Here is a 23,436-nt window from a genome sequence, read left to right as displayed (position 1 = left end):
CAGCCTGCCATTTTCGATCCACTACTGACCCCCAAGTCACTGGTGCAAGAGCTACCAAGTGAAATTATTTTTCTGTGTTTTGAACACTTGGGAAACACTAAAAACAATCATACAACTTGGTCCTGGGCTAGCTTAATGCTAGCTTGCAGTCAAAACACCATATAAAAAAAAAAGTAAAAATAAAGTGTATGATCTTGAGTGGTAGTGAAACTCTTCTTTTTTGGCAATTTAATTTACCTCCAGCATGAAGGAGCCACAGGGAGTTGATTGAAATCAGTTTGATTGTTTATATTAGTTTAAATTAATTTGATAGGTAATGTACTGTTTTGTTTTTATCTTAAAGGGAAGTGGGTATGATTTAGTGCTTCCTAGCAGTAAATGGATTTAAATTACACAAAAATACTTGAAATACCATAACACTTAACAGCAACCAAATCAAGTCAAGTCAAGTCAAGTCATTTTTATTTGTATAGCCCTGTATCACGAAGAGTCTCAAAGGGCTTCACAGATTGTTACACTATATTACACAAACTATTTTCAACCGACAAGAGGAGTAGGTTATTCATATGCAATGGAGTAGAAGTGAGTTTTAAGTTTAGATTTAAACATTTCCACTGAGGTTGCAGATCGAATCTCAGGGGGAAGAGCATTCCACAGCACCGGTGCCCGGATGGAGAACGCTCTCCATCACATCTCAATAGAACACAAACAGGCAAACTTTCTGTAAACCGAACATTTTAAATGGGACAAAAAGAAAAAAAATGGTGAGTGTATTATTTAGCGCCTCTAAAAATACTTACCGTAAATTCCGGACTATAGAGCGCACCTGACTATAAGCCGCGCCCACCACATTTCTGGAGGGAAACCGATTTTGTACATACACAAGCCGCACCTGTATATTGGCCGCATGCGCCCACATTGAATAAACGCAATACAAACACGAAATTAACCCATACCCGGTACAGTTCAAAATACACAGCCGGTAAAATGAACGGAAAATGATACCGGTATTTAATGCAGACCTGCAGAGTCCGGGTGCCCGTTGAAAGTAATCCAAGGAAAAAAGTGTATATTTCCAAAGGTAAGGGTGGGAAAAATATATATCCACTATTGTCGACCGCATCCACAAACACGTCTCACCTTTACTCCACTTCCCGTCAGCTCGCGTATGCCCCGCCCCTTCTTTCTCATTTGCTCGTGCAAAACATCAGAATACGTTTCTAAAATAAATACATTACAAAAATATGCAGTTGCAAATACATATTATACATGGTTACATATATTTACAAAGAGAGACGGTACACCGAGAGAGTTTTCAAAGCTTTAATAATAATAATATAACTTTCATCCCAAACCGTGCCTGTGAAGGGTAGCAAAAGGCTACTAGCAACACGCTCGCAACACAGTAAACAGCTGTTAAAAAAACATACCGTACTCGTAGTAGGGACGGTAAACCTTTCTCATTTTCCTCCTTATAACTGACGTCATCAAAGTCGTCTTTCTTCAGGATGGGGAAGAGACTTTGTCATATAGACATCGTCCCACGCTCCCTTATTCAAAAACACGCTAGCATCACGCTCTCAAAGCAAAGTTTACGTACGGTAGCTCTGTTTCCTTCTATATCGGACTGCCCGATTGCGTTCAGCTTGAAAGTTGCGTCATGTGCCTTTCCTTTTGCAATTTGCATGATGAGGATATGTCTACGCTAATTTAATTCGTGCACAAGCCAAGAAGTTGCAGTCTAAATCTTACCTTTTGTACTCGAGCGCCGCTGGCGGCCGTTAGAAAAATGACATCAATTGGCCGCATCACTGAATAAGCCACGAGGTTGAAAGTTTGGGGGGAAAAGTAGCGGCTTATAGTCCGGAATTCACGGTAAGTCATTTAAAAAAACAATATCGGCATAAACAATAAGCAAAAATACTTAAACAATCATAGAAATGTGCCTTTTTTTGAATACTCGTAGGTCTTGTTATAAGAATATTGTAAATGTATAATGCATTTGCATTAAACATTGTGTGTTTATCTGTTTGGATCCCTTCGGGTCGCAGCGGCACCATTTTCCTGTGGTGTGTCTTGGGCAAGTACAGCCTGGTGGCGCCCAGCCCTTTTCAGGCCAACATATGTTTCCACCCGGTCTCGAAAACATTACACAGACATTAGTGTTTAGTAAAGTATTTCCCTTACTTCAAAGTGGTGAGTAATTCACAATATAAATCTCATCAACCAATTGCCTAAGGACACAAGTTACATTGTCATGTCAGTGTGATGCTGGAGTCTGTCTGATGTTCCTCTTTTTTACGGTTGTGTCCCCTTGAAGTGTTGGTTATCATTCCCCCAGTCCTGAGACTGGACTGTTTGCAATAAAGAAGGGAGGCTGCAGAGGTTTGGGTCAGAAGAGTATCAGGACTTGAGCTGATCACATCTACTCATGAGCTAAAATGAATGTGTCTGGTCTCTCACTCTGTGATTTATACAGAGATGTAAAGCGATAGCCCTAACATTGAGAAATGTGCATTTATTTTTCATAACATGAGCCTCACATAAAGGGAGCTGACATAATTGTCCTCCATCTTGCTAGCCATTTAGTTCACTTTGATTCTGCGTACTTTGTCTTATTCCTTGTGATTGTTAGCTGTTGTTTTAGATAGATAGATAGATATACTTTATTCATCCCCGTAGGGAAATTCACACTTCCAGCAGTCTACCCCGTTGTTTATTAACAGATTAACATGATGCCCTAGGGGTGCTTGTAGCGGAGTGGATGACGTCACACGATGGTCCAAAAGTTCGACATCCCTGCGGCAGATGGAAATCTTTTTCTTTGTGTCCAGGGATACACCACCTCGTGTTAACAATACACACTATCCCATTGCGTTATCCAGGATGATGTCATTGTTTTTCTGAATCAAAAATTGGTCTTATTTACTTCAATCTCCTACTTGCTCATACATTTGTATTTCCATAATGTTGTGTGGTTGTCCCACTTTTACCAAAACAGAAGTTGAGTGTTTGTTGAAATATACTGTACTAATGAGCTTTTGTAGTTTTATGAAAACGGAAAAAAAGCAATAATGTGGACACTAACCAAGTGGACATTTCTAATTAAACATGTACATTAGGCCTTACTTTCTGTGTCTGGCATGCAATCAATTAGTTAGATAGATAGATACTTTATTCATCCCCGTAGGGAAATTCACACTTCCAGCAGTATCCTTATGTTGAAAATAAAACAACAATAAGTAAAAGGAATATAAAACATACATACCCAATTGTAACGTGTTGATATAGAGTATTTAAATAGTGCTACATAAAATACACACTGTCATAAAAACGGGGTAATATTCAATGTGGGGGTGTGGTTTAATGTGGGCTTTTACTCCCCCGGGTGGAGTTAAAGAGCCTCATGGCATGAGGAGGAAATGATCTCCTCAGTCTGTCATTGGAACAAGACTGTGACAGCAGTCTGTCGCTGAAGCTGCTTTGCTTCTGTGTGGAGATGATGCTGTGTAGTGGATGTAATGAATTGTCCACGATTGACCGCAGCTTGTTTAGTGCCCGTCCCTCAGCTACTGTTGTCAGGCTGTCCAGCTCTGTGCCCACAACAGAGCCCGCTTTCCTCACCAGTTTACCACAATTATCACAATGTATTAAAAAAAGGGGAGAAGAAATATGTTACAGTTTGGTCAATTTGAGTCTCTGTAGTTTATATTCCTTTGTGTGCCTGGTTCTGGTTGCACGACACCAAACAGCGACATTAACCAGTTAAAAACACAAAACCCAGAAGTTATCTGGAGTTACCATAGCAACAAGGTATATGGCATTTTGTTACAAGCACACTTATAGATACATACTGTTATTTCGAGGTAACATCCGTTTTCAGCTGAAGCTTCTACTTATTAGCGTTTTTCACCGTCAAATAGACGCAGGTCAACATACAACACACATACACACGCGCGCAGCTTCATTTCTAATTAGCTTTAAAGCCCTGATGTCTGTTTTCAACACTTCCCCAGCACGCTGCCGCCGATGGTGTTAGTTAAGATTCCAGACCGTTGCCCTCGGCGGGTCTCGTCTCGCCATCACGCTCCAAATTACACACACATGCACACAACGTTTTTGTGTTGTGGAAGGCAGGAGGTCACTCTGCTCATTCTTTATTTTGAATCCAGCGTTAAGTGCACGTACTAGTTTGCCTTTGGGCCTCAAAAGACAATTCCAATTGCAATACATGTCATTGTAATATTAAATTATCTCACTGAGTAGGGCAGTGAAAAGGTCTTATATTTCGTCTAAAATATCCCCTGATAGAGCAAATAACTGTTGTGGGCACAGAGCTGGACAGCCTGACAACAGTAGCTGAGAGACGGGCACTGAAAAAGCTGCGATCAATCATGGACAATTCATCACATCCACTACACAGCATTATATCCAGACAGAAGAGCAGCTTCAGCGACAGACTGCTGTCACTGTCTTGTACCACGGACAGACTGAAGAGATCTTTTCTTCCTCATGCCATGAGGCTCTTTAACTCCACCCGGCAGAGTAAAGGCCCACACTAAACCACACCCCCTACATTGCATATTACCGTATTTTATTGCAATGTGTATTATGTGTAGAACTATCTAGATACTCAATACCCAATGTAGCGTGTTATATAAACATATCACATTGGGTATTTGTGTATTGTATTCTTTTTGCTTTATTATTGTTTTGTTCTCAGCGCAGGGATGCTGCTGGAAATGTGAATTTCCCTGCGGGGATGAATAAAGTATCTATCTAATGATTAAACTAACAAAGTTATAGAACATTGTGTCGTGAAATCGGTTTATTTTCTCTGACATTATTGATCTCTGACCGATAGATGCAATGTTAACCCGCTTTCGTCGTCAGAGTAACTTTGGAATGGGAAAGTGAAGGTTTAACCAGTTGAGTGATTTAGAGTATAACAGCGGTGGCGCCGTCGTCCGGCATGGTGGGATAAGGGCAGAAGCCGGGCGCGTGCTTCCATCACAGGGTCGCTAGGCTGAGGTCCCAGATCTGTCGCACCGGTGTCCTGCTCGGCCACAACGGACAGTTTTGATTCGCCCCAAAACGGTCACCCACTTCCATGCCTGGAGCCCAAGAGGACCAGGAGCATGCTTGGGTGTTGCTCCAAAATCGGACTCCCCTTTTCGTGAATGCGCACTCTGTTTCTCGGCGCTGCACTTCTTGCAGAGCGCGTGTGCCAGTCGTAGTCTTTTGAATGTGTTCATTAAGGAAAATTGATAGTTGTGAATAAAACATTAAAGCGATAACACGACTAGTTGTACTCAAGTGGGCTTAATTTGGTTTACAGACGTTGCCCTACTTACGAACAAGGTGCCGGACGATCCTTCAAAAGTTGAATTTGTTCATAAGTTGCTTCAGTGCAATATTTTGTATGTTTAAGGTTTATATAAGTATGTATAAGTAACCTCTATTGTTTTGTACATTAAAAAAACATTTCATGCATGTTTTTGAAATGTGGGAGGACCCAGAGTGCCCGGAGGAAACCCACCCAAGCACGGGGAGAACATACAAACTCCGCACAGGAGGTTCGATCTCATGACCTCAGAACTGTGCCGCACACGCGCTAACCACTGCGTCGCCGTGCTGCCCATATGATACAATCATGACTTGATATTGGCAGTGACACATTTCAGTCGTTTTTCCGTAGAGTAACTGTATCAGTAGCAGACAGCGTGGCACACTCGTGCCGTTGGAAGTGTGTTTTTGCTGTTGAAATGACATTATAAAAGTACCGTAAATTCCGGACTATAGAGCGCACCTGATTATAAGCCGCACCACATTTTAAGAGGAAAACCGATTTTGTACTTACACAAGTCTCACCTGTATATAAGCCGCATGCGCCCACATTAAAAAATGTAACACAAACACAAAATTAACCCAAACCCGACTAAGTCCCGCGGTTGAAACCAAATGTCCTTCATTGAAGTACTCAGTCCAGTAATCACAGCCGGCAAAATGAACGGAAAATGATACCGGTACTTAAGGTTTGATGCAGACCTGCAGAGTCCGGGTACCCGTTGAAAGTAATCGAAGGAAAAAAACCTATATTTCCAAAGGTAAGGGTGGGAAAAAAAAATATATCCACTATTGTCCGCCGCGACAACAAACGGGTCTCACTCAACTTTACCCCACTTCCCGTCATCCCGCGTTTGCTCCGCCCCTCTTTTTTAATTCGCAAAACATATCAAAATAAGTGTCTCAAATAAATACATTACAAAAATATACAGTTGCAAATACATATTATATATGGGTTATTTACAAAGAAAGACGGTACACCGAGAGAGTTTTCAAAGCTTTAATAATAATAATATAGCTTTGACAGGGCAGTTAACGATAGATAGATAGATAGATAGATAATTTATTCATCCCCGCAGGGAAATTTACATATGGTAGCAACACAATTGGCCGCATCACTGAATAAGCCGCATGGTTGAAAGTTTGGGGAAAAAGTAACGGCTTATAGTCCGGAATTTATGGTAATTGCTGGTCGTCTGAACTTTTCTTTTTTTTACTTTTTACTTTCTTCAAGCGGCACCGCTGGTAAAGTGACATGCCCAGATTTCCAAGACCCCGTTCCTCACCGGGGAACATCTGTTGCACTCCAGGCAGTCCATCAAATACATAAAATAAGATAAGTAGAACATTTTCTAAAATACCTGAATTTATTGAATGGATGTAAAAACCCATGTGATTAGAGTGCACATTTCTCATTCAAATTGGCTGAATTGATCTATAGCCAAAGCTCCAACATTTTCATTCCAAAAAGTCATTTCAAGGTCCCTAAATTATGACTTGAGGCACCAAATAACTGACAAAATCAGCAGTGTGATAAGCACCTGTAATCAAAGTGAAAGTGCTTTCAAAAGCAAATTTGAATGTGATTTTCAAGTTGGTGCAAAGAAAAAAGACCAGATTTGATTTCCACTGACTTTTACAAACTGGGACGATTATTTTATGTGAGGGTGTGGGCGATGGTCATGGGGAATCATAACCAAAGCAAACAAAAAAGATTTACAATGGAGCCATTCAAAAATAGGTATTTCCTTTCTGTACAGTATTTCACAAAAGTGAGTACACCCCTCACATTTCTGCAGAGATTTCATATTAATGTTTAATAGAACATCACTGAAGAAACATCGCTTTGACATAATTGAAAAGTCTGTCAACAAAGGCCATGGCTTAAATGGTAAATAGTCTGCATTATTTAGCACTTTTCAAGTCAATGAAAACATCCAAAAGCGCTTTACAATGTGCTTCACACCTAACCATTCACACACTGGAAAGATAGCCTTTGGTCTGATTAGACAAAGATGAATTTATTTGGCTCAGGTGGTATGAAGCATGTGTGGCGATAATCATGTTTGTGTCGTGCCTTAAGTAAAGCATGGTGTTGGGAATGTCATGGTTTGGGGCTGCATGAGTGCAACTGGAGTTAAGGAGTTGCATTTCATTAAGGAAAACATGAACTCAAGTATGTACTGTGAAATACTGGAGCAGAGAACAATCCCCTTCCTCCAGAAACTGTATCGCAGGTCAATGTTCTAGCCTGACAATGCCCCAACTACATTTCTAAGACGACCAAGGCTTTTCTAAAGGGATTCAGGGTAGAGGGGATGGACTGGCCAAGCCTGTCCCCAGATCTAAATCCAATAGAACATCTTTGGGGCATCCGCAAGCGAAAGGTGAAACGCACGAGATCTTGAACATCCCCACCTCAGTCATGTTGTCATGGAGGATTTTTCCACTGGCATGGTAATATCCCTGGCCAGGAGGATTTCAGCGATTCTGCAAAATCATGGTAGCCTCACGAACTATTGAATTTCAAGAACTTTTACTTAAGGGTGTACTCACTTTTGTTACTGGGGGTTTAGCTACTTATGGATATATTTGGAGGTTTTTTGTGGGGAAAAATACATTTACACTTCTGTATAAGCTTTACAGACTACCCTTTACTGTCCCACAGCAATATTTCTTCAGTGTTGTTTAAGTAAACATGATGATGAAATCTCTGCAGAAATGTGAGAGGTACTTTTTTATAGGTTGGGTGTTTCTGCAACATGCATTCTGAAGTAACTTTAAGAGTCATTTATTTGTCTTTCAAAATTATTGTTTTTGTCTTGTCACTAAACGAGCACTGTCTTATTCTAAATCGAAAATTTGGAGTCTTCCAAAAATAGTTTCATCTTCTACGCTGAAAACTACTACCAATGCCTGCTCAAAATTAGCTTATTTCCCCCAAAAACGGTTTTTACTTCTTTTTGACCTAGTGTCATCTTCTCCACCAAAAACTAGCTTTTTTCCAAACTGAAAATGAATGTCTTTTGTGCATTGAAAAACTAGCTTTGTCACTAAAAATGGTGTTGTCTTCTACAACAAAAAACAGCTTCTTCTGCACTATAGTGGCATCCTTTATGACAAGAATTAGTGTTCCAAGGTTAGCATTGTCGTCCTCACACAAAAATTAATGAATTTCTGTGAGTAAAATTGTGTGACATTTATATATATTTATCTTACTTTGTCATCAATGAGTGTGTTGACTGCATCCAGTAAATCAAATTGATCGCTACGATTCCAACACAATTAAAAAATAACAAACACCGTTAAGCCTTTCAAACAGGAAAAGAATGTTTAGGTCAAAAAGGGGAATTATGTTGTTCAGGCTGTGCAAGATTAGCGCTAGCGGGTCACTGACACGTTAATTGGACTCCTAGCCTTAGCGACAAAGAAAAAATTAAATTAAATTAAACGACAAATCACTGAGAAGATAACTTGGCTTTTATTTGTGTACACATTCAAGGAGAGAGAAAGACACAGAATACATTGTTAAAACAAATCTGAACCTTATGATTTTTCACAAAATTGAGGATGTGTGTTTATGAAGGCTATTTTTTACTGATGTATTTTCCCTTTTATTAATCTGATTTGAATATGATAATCAAACACTGTCAAAATGCGTTTATCTAAGAATGATATTTGAATTCATGAGCATTTGTGGTTTGTGCACACTGTATTTTTTTCTAGGGCTTCTTTTTCATCATGATTTATTTTCTGAATTATTTCTTCAAAATCTATTTTGTCGACGTAAATTGCTAAAATATGTGATGATTTCGTCAATAAATAAGATTGCGGTCTTTTAGATACCTTTTCTAGAATTTTGAAACACCATGTTAATAATGTGTCAACCTTTAAGTTCTATTTTAGGTTAAAAAAAAAAAGGCAAAGTTTGGGTGTGTGTTCCAAAACAACGTTTTACCGTAGTATCGCAAAACATTGGTTGTAATGCAGTGGTGAGAATACCCACTGAACCACCAGTGATATAGATGACATACAAAAAGGCATTGGGTTTTCTCTCATTATCACACCATCTTTAGTCACAGTACCAGAGACTAATATTAATTTCGTTGTGCGTTTCACATGGCCCAAAAATGGTCAGTTACTCACTTTTGCTTCAAATAAGATTTATTACTAGTGTAACATGTGAAATGCACATCAAAATTAATATTCTTCTCTGGTACCGTGACAAAACCCAATGCCTTTTCGTATGTCTTCTATATCATTGGTGATCGGTGCTCTCACCGCCCCGACACAGGTTTGGTTTCCTTTGCATTAATCGGCAATGATTGAGCTGAAAAAAGTGAAATGCATTTTATTCAGATTTCTAAGAAAAAAATAGGGGTGAGCGTTAGATATGAATAAATACAGTAATGCAATACTTTCGTTCTGGAAAACTAATCTTAGTTGTTTGACAATTTTTGGGGGCATTTCTACGAATATTTCCTGACATGTTGTAAATAAATTCACACTAAGTCCCTTCAAGAAGCGGCAGATTAGAATTCTACCCCTGTGATGCGTGTCGTTTGTTTGTTAGCTCATGTACGACACAGCTTGAAGCTAAAATACGCACGGGAATTAATTTGACTGTATTATGACAACAGCGGGACTTGAAAGGAAAAGATTGGTGAAACTAATAAAACTTGGAAGTCATTTGCCAAATACATCACACACAATGGGACATGTTTGTGTATAAACAGCTTGCCTGTTTAATCATGATTTTTCTTCTCTGTGGTGGGCTTCTAAACTACTTTTCTATCCCTTTTCACAGCCACTTCTTGAGGACAGCAAGTGCCGAGTTAAAGGTGAATTGTGCCGGGTTGGCCCCACGGTGGGCCAACAGCAGGGTGCCCGCCTCGGCCCGCCGGCCCTCTGCCAGCAGTTGGCCTACTGCTTCATCGGCGTACCGGCCGCAAGCTTGCCGGCGGGCTAGCGCGTGGGCCACGAGAAGCGGGTAAGCGGCCGACGAGGCGCAGCCCGCGAGTAGTCCCACGTCCAGCAGCACCGACAGGAGTTCATCGTCGAAAGTCGTCCCCACCTCCTCCTAAGAAAACGAAAGAATACGGTAATTATTTTTCTTTTCGGTCCAGGCAATCGACAGTCTGTAATGCTTCAGCACTTATTGTTTTATACTCATTAAGCACACACCCCCAAGAATAGTCTTCTGTCATATATTTTTCATGTATGGTGTCTTATTCAACTCTGATATTTTCACCTATTCTCAGTTTTTCTTCCACATAAAAATGATTAGACATACCACATCCAACAATCGACTTAACATCCCTTTCCTAACCACTACATAATCCATCAGTGCATTGTCCACCATCTCAACACCATCCAATCTGACAAAAGGATACTTATTCTAGTCCCTCTTTTTAAACAATGTATTTTCCACTCATAACTCAATCAATTTCCCTCCACTCTCATTGCTTCCTGGTACTCCATATCTACCAACCACATTTTCAACCATTCCATCACCCGCTCTAGCATTCAGGTCATCTAGTATTACCACTTGCCACAGATTCGGACAAATGCTTCCAGAACTCCTCTCTCTCCTCAGCTCTTCTTTCTGAACCAGGTCAATATGCATTTATAGGCATCCATACTTCTACACCCACTTCAATCCGGAAGATATCTCTGTCCACTCTACCAGTCTTTCTCACTCACAAGCATAGCCACTCCTTCTCTAGCATGTCCACGTATAACTCCAGACTTTCTACCATACATACCTCCAAGCTGTATTTCACCCTTTCCTTTCATCTTTGTTTCACTCAAAGCTAACACATCAACCTTTCTTTTAGTCGTCTTACTTCCACTCGGTCACTTTACTTCCACATCCTCTCACATTTAGTGACCCTATACCAAGGGTTTGCGAGACCTTTCGATCTCCTGTGCCCTTTCATTTGCCTTGCTGTCTCTTAGGGAGAAGAGAGGAGAAGATCCCCAGTCCCCTCGCTCCCTCCACTTTAGTCACCTCTTATGACACGCAGCGGACTTCGGTGGGAGAATTCTCACACTTTCCAGCGGGAGAGGACCCCTCACCACAAATAATTTCTTGAGTAAAAGTAAGTGCTTGCTGTGTATATCCTCCATGAAGGGAAAAAAGAACGTTGATAGAAGCCCAACTGGCCTGACATCTTACCTGTACTACTAATATATATTTAACATTTTCTTTTCTTTGCAAAAAAACTGACTTGATAGATAAATATAAATAAAAAAATACTTTCAACATTTCAATTCCAGATTTTATTAAAGAGACAGTGTGTATTATTTAGTACCACCTAATGGTTAAAAAAGTAAATAGTACATGTACATAAACTATTATACAAACGTGCATTTTTTTAAATACTCGTAGGCGGATGATTTTACATTCATTTGACATAACATGAAGGCTCACTTAGGGAGAGCTGACATAATTGTCAGATATTTTGCATCTAAGGGTGCGCAAAAACAAAGAATTCGGTTTCAACAAAGATACTCCGTAGTTTGTAATCATCCTTGTGCTTTGTAGCATTTATCTTTGGTTGCACTCCGCAATACAGATCTATGTTTTTTGTAGGATTTCTCGCCGTTCCTTGGTGATATTCACTGGGATCTCATAGCCTACGTATAAATATTTGTTAGAAAAGGAGTGAACTTATGGCAGTGAATGCAATCACATAGACATAGATGCACTTTTTTTTTCATTCTCATCTGCACTGATCCACACATGATGTAAATAAAGCAGTGATCTGTGTTTCTGCCACAAGCTCCATTCTGAATTCTAACGAAGCTTTCGCGTTGCTCCTGGCGGGATCGACTCAAAAGAGAAACCGTTCTGAGCGCTGCTTGTGCAGCCGCTCGTGGCAAATAAACAAACATGTGTTCACACAGGCACAAACAATGGCCCGTGTCGTGTTTTCATCCACTCTCCTGCTCGGCCACGTCACGGCAGCTTTTGGGCTTGCTGAAATGCGCACCAACGTCCCAGTAGTGGTATTTCTGGAGTTGAGGCCGCTTAATTATGAATGCCGGTGCAACCCTACCGCGACTCACTCTCCGACCTCTTCAGGAACAATTCTAGCTTGAAAGATAGACTAAAAGAGAAGGCTGAGTTCAAACATCAATATTTTTAGCGTAAGGTTAATATTTTAAAGCAGAACCAGAGAGAGTGAACGCTCCTAAGTTAAAGCGAGTCTTGCAGTGCAGGTCCCCTTTTCAACAAGCTTGGCCTACTCAGCCTGCAATTTTATTGTTGCGTTTTCAAGGTTTACAAATTGTAAATGCTAGAAATGAATGCGTGGTCAGACTGCCGAGAAACATGGCGTTAAATATCAAAAACAAAACAAGACTGATTTAACCCTTGGGGTTGGTAATACCTTTATGTACACATTTAAGGTATTTTGACCATGGAATGCCTACGCCTTGACAATGCTATGATATTTCCATTTTTGTACTTCCAACCTCTCAATGCCAAATGTTGGGGCTGCACAATTGACCCAAATCTCATCGACATTGTGTAATCACATAATACTGCATTTTTTTTCAAGGATTTATAAAAACAATAGCTGAAATGTGGAATAAATCCACCCACTGTGGAGAGAAGTATTCAAAAACCAGAGAGTTACCTCTCTCAAGTCAATGAAAGGTAAGTCATGAATATAACTAGCTTAACTCTGTGTTTTGTTTCTATTTTATGCTGTTTACTACACTTAAGTAAGACATTATGAAATGATTAATGTATATTAGTTAAAGGTTAACCGATTGTTGGGACTGATATTTGGGAATTTGACAGATATCGGTATTGGCTTTTTAATAATTCGACCAGCTGAATAAATATATTAAAACTGGCGAGAGTTTTGCTTTGAAGCGGAATTATTCTCGCACTCGCTCCTCCCCTCCTTTTTATTTTAAGTCATGGTAAATGTTCTGTATTTATATATATCGCTTTTCAAGTCAATGAAGACCTCCCAAAGCGCTTCACATTTTACCCATTCACACACACACACACCAATAGGGAGTCAACCATGTAAGGCGCCTACCTGCTTATTGGGGGCATTAGGGATTCAGTGTCTTGGCCAAGGACACTTCGACATATAACACGGAGGAGCCGAGAATCGACATACACATATTACTTTGCATCTAAACAGGTAGAAATTCGTCCAAAGAACAAATCTATTGGCGATTTACTTAAAATATAAAAATCTCATGTCTTGGTAAATGCAGACGCAATATTGAAAACTGCATTTGAAAATTTCAGATAGATTTGTGGCTATGCGAAATACATGATTCACACTGGATTTTTTTTCTTTAGATGGTACTAGAAGAATTGGCTTTTACAGTCCTGAAAAGTGCTTGAATTAGGACATGAAAAAGCTGAATTAAGTTTAGCTAAATCAAGTTACTTAAAATTGGTTCGGGGCAGGAAGACACTGAATCCCTTATGTCCCAGACAAGCTGCTAGTTACCTTGCATGGTTGACGCTGCTATCTGTATGTGAAATGGTAAGTGTGAAGCAAGTTTTAAAGCGCTTTGGGGAGGTCTTCATTGACTTGAAAAATGCTATATAAATGCCGACCATTTACATTAAGTTCTGAGGTCTCAGGTCATGAGATCGAACCTCCTGTGTGGAGTTTGCATATTCTCCCCGTGCTTGCGTAGGTTTCCTCCCACATTCCAAATACATGCAGGGTCTCTCCTGTCCACTGCCCGAAGATGGCTGAGATGGGCTCCAGCACCCCTGCGACCCTACTGGGAATAAGCCTTGCAGATAATGGATGGATGATAAATTAAGATGAGCCAAGGTGAGACTGAAAAAAATAACAAATCGTAATCATAAAACGACCTAGGGAAAGTTAGGTTGATTTACGTTAAGCTCAGTTACGATGAACCTACCGTAAATTCCGGACTTTAAGCCGGTACTTTTTTACCCAAACGTTCAACCCTGCGGCTTATTCAGTGATGCGGCCAATTTATGTTATCTTTCTAACGGCCGCCAGCGGCGCTCGAGTACAAAAGGTAAAATTTAGAGCGGTGGAATATATGCGCCGAGGAAGACTGCAACTTCTTGGCTTGTGCATACAGTGGAACCTCGGTTCTCGACCATAATCCGTTCCAGAACCCTGTTCAAAAACCAATTTGTTCGATCACCGAAATCATTTTTCCCATTAAGAATAATGTAAATCTGTTCCAACACCCTGAATGTTTAACGTAAACATAAAGCTAACCCAGGCTAATCGTACGTTCACGTTATCGTAATCTTCCGTACGAAAGATTACGCTAACATGAATGTGTAAAAATAAAAAAGGGCTAAAACACTTCGTACACCTATATTAAAAGCGAAAGCAAAACGAAGCACGTTATATTATTATTATTATTAAAGCTTTGAAAACTTGTGGATATGTGTAACCATGTATAATATGTATATGCAACTGTATATTTTTGGAATGTATTTATTTCAGACACTTATTCTGATATGTTTTGCACGGGCGAATAAAAAAGAAGGGATGGAAAAAATGCGGACTGACGGGAAGTGAGGACCGGTAAAGGTGAGTGTTTGTGGACGCGGCGGACAATAGTGAATATATTTTCTTCCCACCCTTACCTTCTGAAATATACACTTTTTTCCTTGGATTACTTTCAATGGGACTCGGACTCTGCATCAAACCTTAAGTACCGGTATCATTTTCCCGGCTGTGATTTTTGGACTGTATACTTTTATGAAGGACATTCAGTTTCAATCGTGGGACTTGAAGTCGGGTTTGGGTTGATTTTGTGTTTGTGTTACATTTTTGAATGTGGCTTATATACAGGTGCGGCTTGTGCAAGTACAAAATCGTTTTTCCTCTTAAAATGTGGTGGATGCGGCTTATAATTAGGTGCGCTCTATAGTCCGGAATATACGGTAGTTAGATTTTGGGAGAGTCTGGATATGATAAAGATAAGTTAAGATGAAACAAGGTGAGTTAAGATATATTAATTTAAGAAGATATGCAAATGGCAGAGAAAACAAGTCGGAATTTCTTACTCTTTCTCTGGCTCACTCCTCACACTAATTTAAATTCTCACTTGCACACTCACACACGCAGACTAACACGTTTTCACTTTCTCACTCACGCACAATATTTGGTAATGACATTTTTACAGCCTTTTTTTCAAAAGTAGTAATCCTAACACTTCAATTTTCCCTAATTTAAATATTCAGCCCTTTTCCCCAACTATCACATGAAATGTAAAAGTTCATTCTCACGACCGGCCGGCTAAATTCTCGAGGCTTTTTTTTGTCCACTTATGGAAAAGCAGCAGGTACTTGAGTAGTAGGCAGCTTCTCAATCAGTCAGCCTCACACACCTCCCAGGCGATTACAGTTTGACGTGAGAGAGGGAAGAGATGGAAGATTTGAAGCCAGGAGACGGCAGAATTGACGGGCCAAGAGGAAATAGATGTGACACAGCATGCGGAATGGAGATAGGGCTACGTTGGGCGCTTTTGGGAGGAAGGCGGTGCTTTTGCGATATCAGAGTGCTGCCGTCCTTTGTATTACATGAAGACCTGTCACTTTTTTTTCCCGGGCTTAGCGATAGGGAACGACTTTGCCGCCCTAAGGAGAAGCCAATGAGGAGTCTCTGGAACACTCGCTCTTATAAAGAAGAGGGCCCACAAACGCTAAGACTGAATTAAAAAAGTCAAAACAGGGTAGGCCACGCCCTTTTTTTACTGTCTATTTCATGGGTTTGTTTTGGTTTTATGTTAAACAATCCATCTCAATTCAGGAAGTAAACATTAGCAATAATAGATTTTTGTCAGAAGAGTACTGGATATTTTTTTAAATCGTTTCGCTTCGATTCGTGTTCAGTCCATGGCAATTTTTTGAAAAGTTATTTAATTCATTTATTCCAATACAGTCATTTCATATCCGTGACTACCGTAAATTCCGGACTATAGAGCGCACCTGATTATATGCAGTACATACACAAACCCGCCTGCCCACATTTAAACATGTAACACAAAATTAACCCAAACCCGACTTCAAGTCCTGCGATTGAAACTAAATGTCCTTCATTAAAGTCCACAGTCAAAAAATCACAGCCGGCAAAATGAACGGAAAATGATACCGGTACTTTAGGTTCGATGCAGAGTCCGGGTCCCGTTGAAAGCAATCCAAGGAAAAAAGTATATATTTCCAAAGGTAAGGGTGGGAAAAAAAATATCAGATGAACACATTTACTCACGCAACTCCTTTTTCTTTAACCAACTTTTTACCCCCTCTTCTTTCCCTTTTTGTCCCTCACCTTTAGCGGTCCCCACTTAAACTTGGCACCCCGCGTTTGTTCCGCCCCTCATTTTTCGTTCACCTGTGCAAAACATATCAGAATAAGTGTTTAAAATAAATACAAATAAATACATTACAAAACTATACAGTTGCAAATACATATTATACATGGGTTGACCCTTTTTACAAAGAACGCCGAGAGAGTTTTTAAAGCTTTAATAATAATAATATAGCTTTGACAGGGCAGTTAATGGTAGCAACACTCGAGCGCCGTTATAAAAATGACAAATCACTGAATAAGCCGCAGGGTTGAAAGTTAGGGAAAAAAGTAGCGGCTTATAGTCCGGAATTTACGGTAATATATTTTTTTCAGAAGAGTGCTGGATAAACATTTTATAAATCGATTAGTCATCTCTTATATCCGTGACCAGATACAAACAATACATTCTGAATACCGTACTGTACTAGAAGTGTATCAGCTTTAGCCACATATGGATATTTTTTGCAAACTGCGAGGTACCTCTCGACAAACAAAATGCCCTTGACAAGATGTTCTGCTAACTGTACAAACTGCCACAAGATGTAACTAACCATGCAAACTGTAACAGCACCTCGTGAAGGGAAGTCATGACAGAGAGTTCAACAGATTGCAAGACCACAGCTGTGCTGGGGTGTACTTGAGTTATAACCTGAAATAAATGAACTGGAGCAGTTTTGCTTCCGTTCTGTAGCTCGTAAGCAATGCCTTAGTAAAACTGTAAAAGCTTTACTAAAATGTTACTTAGACACGCTTTTGTCAGAATGTAGCCTTTGCCTATAACACAATTGTGTCCAGAATATTCTGCAATTAAACCCTCCATAAAAAGGTTATCCCTAGCCTCTGATTACAGCAAGAATCTCATCACCTCAAATTAAAACACACTACCATCCTTCAACAATTCCAAATGAAATTATATTCATAGAATAGCCTTTAAAGAATGTCATTAAATGATTAAAACAAATCTAATTAATCCTGGAATTTTAAGTCAAGAAAGTGCTTCAAACTACACCTAAGTATATTAAATTAATGATAGACTTCAGCAAAATAGAGGCATTTAAGTGGACATTTTCTCCAAAGGTTTTGGATTTCAAAATTCACTCAAATTGTACAAGTGGCTAGTATCAAAGCTGCCAAACATTGAACATATATCCAAATGGATAAATATAATTCTGTTTTAGAATTTTTTAATAGTAAAATTCAAGAGTACAAATTTTAGGTTTGGACTTAAAAGGAAACCGCACATTAAAACCTGTTACAACAAGTGTCCAGCAGATGGCATTAATGCACCATGAATAACCAAGGAACAATTAACATTGTCAATACAAAAATGAGCATTGCTTGTTTTGTGTTGTTTTTAACTTAATTTTCGTAATTTTCCCCAAAAATGTGAAATTTTCTAATTTGTAGTATGTGATAGCACTTTAGTATGCATATTCTTAAAACATTAGCAAAATGCCACATACACTAGTCAGGATTTGTTAAGTTTGTCTTTGAAATTTCCCATCGCATGTTTCTGTTGACAACTTAATGTTTCCCATAGAATTTTGTGAGACCCCGATCGGTGGACAGTCTAAGAGGGTCCGGGGTGTACCCCCCTTGCATTGCCCAATACCCTCCCCTCCTCGGCATACACAATATGAAATGATCAAAAATGTTTAAAATATTGGAAAAACAAATACATTGTCGGCTATGTTATTGTAAAGCGCAACCCATCAGTAATGGGAATTGTTGTTATTGGAGAACAGGCTCTTCAGATTGTTTGGGTGCTTTAACCGATGCGCTACCAATAATAATGTATTATACTAGAACATTATACATTTTTTTTTTACTCAACAGTGAACTTCGAACTAATTTAAACTTTTTGATATTAAGCAATTTTAAAGTCAGGCAACACAGAATCCCTAAAAAACAAACTTAACAAAATACAAATGTGTAATATTAACTCTTCGGTGGTATAAAACAAACTAAATACAAGAACTTTTAATTATTTACAAATTTAACTTCGAGCTAATGTTGACTGAAACAACAATAAATCTCTGAAAAACACAAAAAAATATAAAACCACAATATTGAAAACATAAATATCATCCTCTACTGAATATTAGCATTCAGAAACAATTTGAGGGAGTGATTCGGATTCATCTGCCAGTGATTGACAAAGCACAATGTCTTGGAGCCATTAATATAGTTAAAATGATATAACGATCATTTTCCCGCTTTGCCTCCGCTTATCCTCAATAGGGTCGCGGGGGTTCTGGAGCCCATCCCAGTCCAGGCAGTGGACAACCTGAACTGGTTGCCAGCCGGTCGCAGGTCACACAGAGACTATTTGAACCGGCCAATTTACCTGACATGCATGTTCTTGGAATGGGAGAAAACTGGAGTGCCTGGAGTAAACCCACGCAAGCTTAGGGAGAACATGCAAACTCCACACAGGAAGGTTCGATCCGCAATGCTGTCCCCTGCTTTGACTGATTTTTTTTTTCAATGTCCCTTTTCGCCTCCGTATTGGAATCGCTCTTGAACCATGTGCTCAATGTGCTGCTCCCCTCTTCCTTCTCTACTCAGTTCAACAACTAAAAAACTCATAATAACCAATCAACCAGAAGTTAGTGAAGAGCAATACAAATTTGAGACCCTGGCGCGGACTAATAAGACTTTTTTGTAGTATTTTTGTAATATTTCTGTCGTAGTATTACTGTTGTAGTATTTTTGTAATATAGTATTAATGTATTAGTATGATTTATGGTTTAAATGATTCATTTGATGATAGATTAGTCGTTGATTAGACTATTAGTTGTTTGACCTCTAGTTATGGTTGTTTATGTTGTATAGTTCGGGTTTTATACTGCATGGGAAACACGGCGGGGCAGTGGTTAGTGCGTGTATGGCACAATTCTGAGGTCATGAGATCGAACCTCCTGTGTGGAGTTTGCATGTTCTCCCCGTGCTTGCGTGGGTTTCCTCCCATATTCCAAATACATGGATGTCAGGTTGATTGGCCTAACCAAATTGTCCCTAGGTGTGAATGAGCGAGTGAGTTGTCCGTCCCTCTGTGCCCTGTGATTGGCTGGCAACCAGTTCAGGGTGTCCCCTGCCCACTGCCTGAAGATAGCTGGGATGGGCTCCAGCACCCCTGCGACCCTACTGAGGATAAGCGGTGCAGATAATGGATGGATGGGAAACACTGCAACTTTTTTTCAAACATTTGCGATAATTTGAGCCCTCGCAGGGGTTTGTTTATTGCCTCCTTAATCCCGTGCCCTAACCGCTTCTGTGTGACGAAAACAACACATTTCCAATGCTAACACGGCCGGTCAATATTTCAGCGGTTGTTTATGGTTCCGTCGCCTCTCTTTTCACTGTCTTGTCGGGGAGGAAGAGCCTGATTTGAATTACTGCTGCATGAACGGCGAGCCAATATATAATGGATGCACCCCCCGTCTTTTTAACCATTTCACTTGCCAATTTTATGCGCTAACACACAAACACGAAACCACCACATGCATCGCTCAGCTCACGTGTAGGGAGTAGTTAGCATAATGCTAAGAACAAAAGCGAAATGCCAATAACATGTTAAGGGACTGCATTTATTCACGTTTTATCCTTAATGAATATTGACACTATTTATTTGCAAGCAAATTATAGAGTGGTAACACTGTCTATCCTTTGTTTGCATATGCATGACTACGGTATTACACTAACCCCATTTTAGGCAGACAACAAGGAGCAGCACAATAACCGAGCTGTAACATGAAATCTTAGTACACAGACCGTTAAATACTTGGGACATTGTGTATTATTTGGCTCTTTTTACTGGTAAAAAACAACTTAAATTTAAATAACAATCAAATATACATGAACTGTCTGCTAAGAACATGGATTCAGTTACCGTAAATTCCGGACTATAAGCCGCTACTTTTTTCCCAAACGTTCAACCCTGCGGCTTATTCAGTGATGCGGCCAATTGATGTCATTTTTCTAACGGCCGCCAGCGGCGCTCGAGTGCTGCTACCATTAACTGCCCTGTCAAAGCTATATTATCATTATTAAAGCTTTGAAAACTCTCTCGGTGTACCGTCTTTCTTTGTAAATATGTGTAACCAGCTATAATATGTATTTGCAACTGTATATTTTTGTAATGTATTTATTTTAGACACTTATTCTGATATGTTTTGCAAGGGTGATCGAAAAATGAGGGGCGGAACAAACGCGGGGTGCCGAGTTTAAGTGGGGACCGCTAAAGGTGAGAGACGGAGAAGGAAAGAAGAGGGGGTAAAAAGTTGGTTAAAGAAAAAGGAGTTCCGTGAGTAAATGTGTTCATCTGATATATTTTCCCCACCCTTACCTTTGGAAATATACACTTTTTTTCCTTGGATTACTTTCAACGGGACCTGGACTCTGCAGGTCTGCATCAAACCTTAAGTACCGGTATCATTTTGCCGGCTGTGATTTTTGGACTGTGTACTTTTATGAAGGACATTCAGTTTCAATCGCAGGACTTGAAGTCGGGTTTGGGTTAATTTTGTGTTTGTGTTACATTTTTATAATGTGGGCGCTGGTGTATGTACAAAATCGGTTTTCCTCTTAAAATGTGGTGGGTGCGGCTTATAATCAGGTGCGCTCTATAGTCCGGAATTTACGGTAAATTAACTCAATATTAGAGGTCGACTGATTATCGGTATTAATATTTGGGAATTTGACAGATCAGCATTGGCAAAAAAAAATTTTCTAATTCTGTTTATCAATTTCAAAACAAGAATGAGCAAATCATGTGCAGCTTCCATTTAGAATCTATACAATTCTCTCCATTGCTAAACAATAATTATCTATACTTAGTCATACCTAAGACTTATAACATTGGTAAAATGGCGGCGCCCTCTGATGGCTGCGGCTGCATCGGCTCGCTACAACGGGTCAGGTGTATCGACATTTCGTTCTGTGTACATTGTTACAAAGAATGACAATACAAAGGAAATTATTATTATTATTAAATTATTTCTATTGCCTGTGAAGCCCATGAACTGGAATTTATTCATTTAGATTTCTAAAATATCAACATATGTTATTAACAGGTCATTACTAGCTTAATTATTAAAAAATAGGGTTACAAAGACTCAACCAACTAATAAAACATATTTTACTAGAAAATCACCCAGCACTGGTGAGCTATTTTCAGAACAGGTCTGCAGGCACCTCAACTTAGGGGACACTCTGGTGCCTGCGGGCACCATGTTGGATCTGTTTTTTAAAGTATTTCTTTTTTTCTGGTTTAAAGGGAAAAAAACAATTGGGAGTATTTTTAGGGAGAGGAAGGGGCGATTTTGTAGTCTTTTTCAGAATGAGTGCAAAATTTTGATATTTAGTTATGTAATACAGTGCAACCTCGGTTTTCGAACGCCTCTCAGTTGGAACAAATCGGAGTCCGACCAAAAATTTCGAGAAATTCTTGCTTCGCTGTTGGGTCAAAAAATCGGAGTTCGAACGCTGCTAATGCGTGAGTGCGTACACTAGGGTGCGATGCTGAACGGCGTACGGGTGTTTTAGCCCCTTATTATGCCTCCCAAGAAAGTCAGTGCAAGCAGCAAAGTTGCTACAGGTGAAAAAAGAAAAGTAGTGCGTACAACTATTGCATTTAAGAAAGAAATAATAGCCAAATATGAAGGAGGTGTGCGAGTCTGATCTTGCTCGGGAATACCCCATTGTCCACCTGCGCCTTCTGCTGACCACCACAAAGGTAAGAAATCATATTCATAATTCTTTTCTTTATCCTTTTTTTTATTTTTACACGTTCATGTTAGCGTAATTTTTCGTACAGAAGATTACAATAACGCGAACATACGATTAGCCTGGGTTAGCTTTATGTTTACGTTGAACATTCAAGGTAAACATTCAGGATGTTGGAACGGAGCCCCCTTTCCAATGAACCGCTCACCACTTGTTGTGGAGACCCGGGTGCTAAATGACTTGAAAACGACCTTTTTTTATTTTTACGGAACATTACGATAACGCGGACGTACGATTAGCCCGGGTTAGCTTAATGTTTATGGTAAACATTCAGGGGGTTGGAACGGATTAAAACAATTTACATTATTTTTAATGGGAAAAATGATTTCGGTGATCGAACAAATTGGTTTTCGAATAGGGTTCTGGAACGGATCATGGTCGAGAACCGAGGTTCCACTGTAGTATTACTGTAGTATCCGTGTTTTAAGCAGGACATTAGATATTTAAATCTGCAATTTTTTTGTAGGGGACACACAAAGGTACATGGTGATACTATGCTAATCACATGTTCCATTGTTCAGATCTCCCTCTCCTCAGCCAGGCAAATCAGAGTGTCAAGAGAGCCGCTTAAGTGACGGTCTTATCTGAAATGTAACTTGGTAGGAGCGTCATTTTAAGAGCAGGGCATCGCTTTGTGTACGGAAAAGCGAAGGTGCAATTATCGGGGCGACCGTAAAGCGCGTCAGTCACGGCGGGTGACCCCGTGTTTTGGGAAAGGTACGACACCCCGGGGGCTTGTTTATGCAGATACGCTGAATTAAGAGTGACATGTAGCGGCGTCTAGGCTAATTGGCATGATTGTTGCGGCCACGTTTAAACAAAAGCGCAATGAGGTGGCGCCTGATTGAGAAAGTTCAAACCAGAGGTGCCAAACGTGTGGCCCGCGGGCCGGCAGAGGGTTTTATCTTGCCCGCGAAACCACTGAGAGACGTACAGGAGGATAAAAAGAGTGCAGTTTGATATCCTATATGCCGAC

At 39.9% G+C, this 23,436-nt stretch overlaps 1 protein-coding gene and 1 long non-coding RNA gene across 3 annotated transcripts in view; one reads left to right on the top strand and one right to left on the bottom strand.

Moving 5' to 3' along the window:
* Positions 1-14,146, top strand: part of LOC148346341 (uncharacterized) — a 58,411-nt gene extending 44,265 nt beyond the window's left edge. Inside the window, exons 3-6 of one of the 2 annotated variants that reach the window (XR_015848218.1) lie at positions 10,154-10,447; positions 11,305-11,447; positions 12,912-13,009; positions 14,052-14,146. This is a non-coding gene — a long non-coding RNA (uncharacterized LOC148346341). Of the gene's footprint in view, positions 1-6,580; positions 10,448-11,304; positions 11,448-12,911; positions 13,010-14,051 lie in introns of both variants that reach the window. The other variant, XR_015848219.1, reaches the window with a different exon arrangement.
* Positions 8,805-23,436, bottom strand: part of nbas (NBAS subunit of NRZ tethering complex) — a 287,616-nt gene continuing 272,984 nt past the window's right edge. The window contains exon 53 of the mRNA XM_088324534.1: positions 8,805-10,426. Coding sequence (XP_088180660.1) covers positions 10,148-10,426 — 279 coding nt within the window. The 3' untranslated portion in view covers positions 8,805-10,147. The remainder of the gene's footprint in view (positions 10,427-23,436) is intronic.

The sequence above is a fragment of the Urocampus carinirostris genome, chromosome 20 (genome assembly GCF_059441175.1).
Source record: "Urocampus carinirostris isolate Australia breed hairy pipefish chromosome 20, RoL_Ucar_1.0, whole genome shotgun sequence".
NCBI classification, from domain to species: domain Eukaryota; kingdom Metazoa; phylum Chordata; class Actinopteri; order Syngnathiformes; family Syngnathidae; genus Urocampus; species Urocampus carinirostris.
Note: the sequence above shows the minus strand (reverse complement) of the source record. Positions and strands in the feature narration are given on the sequence as shown.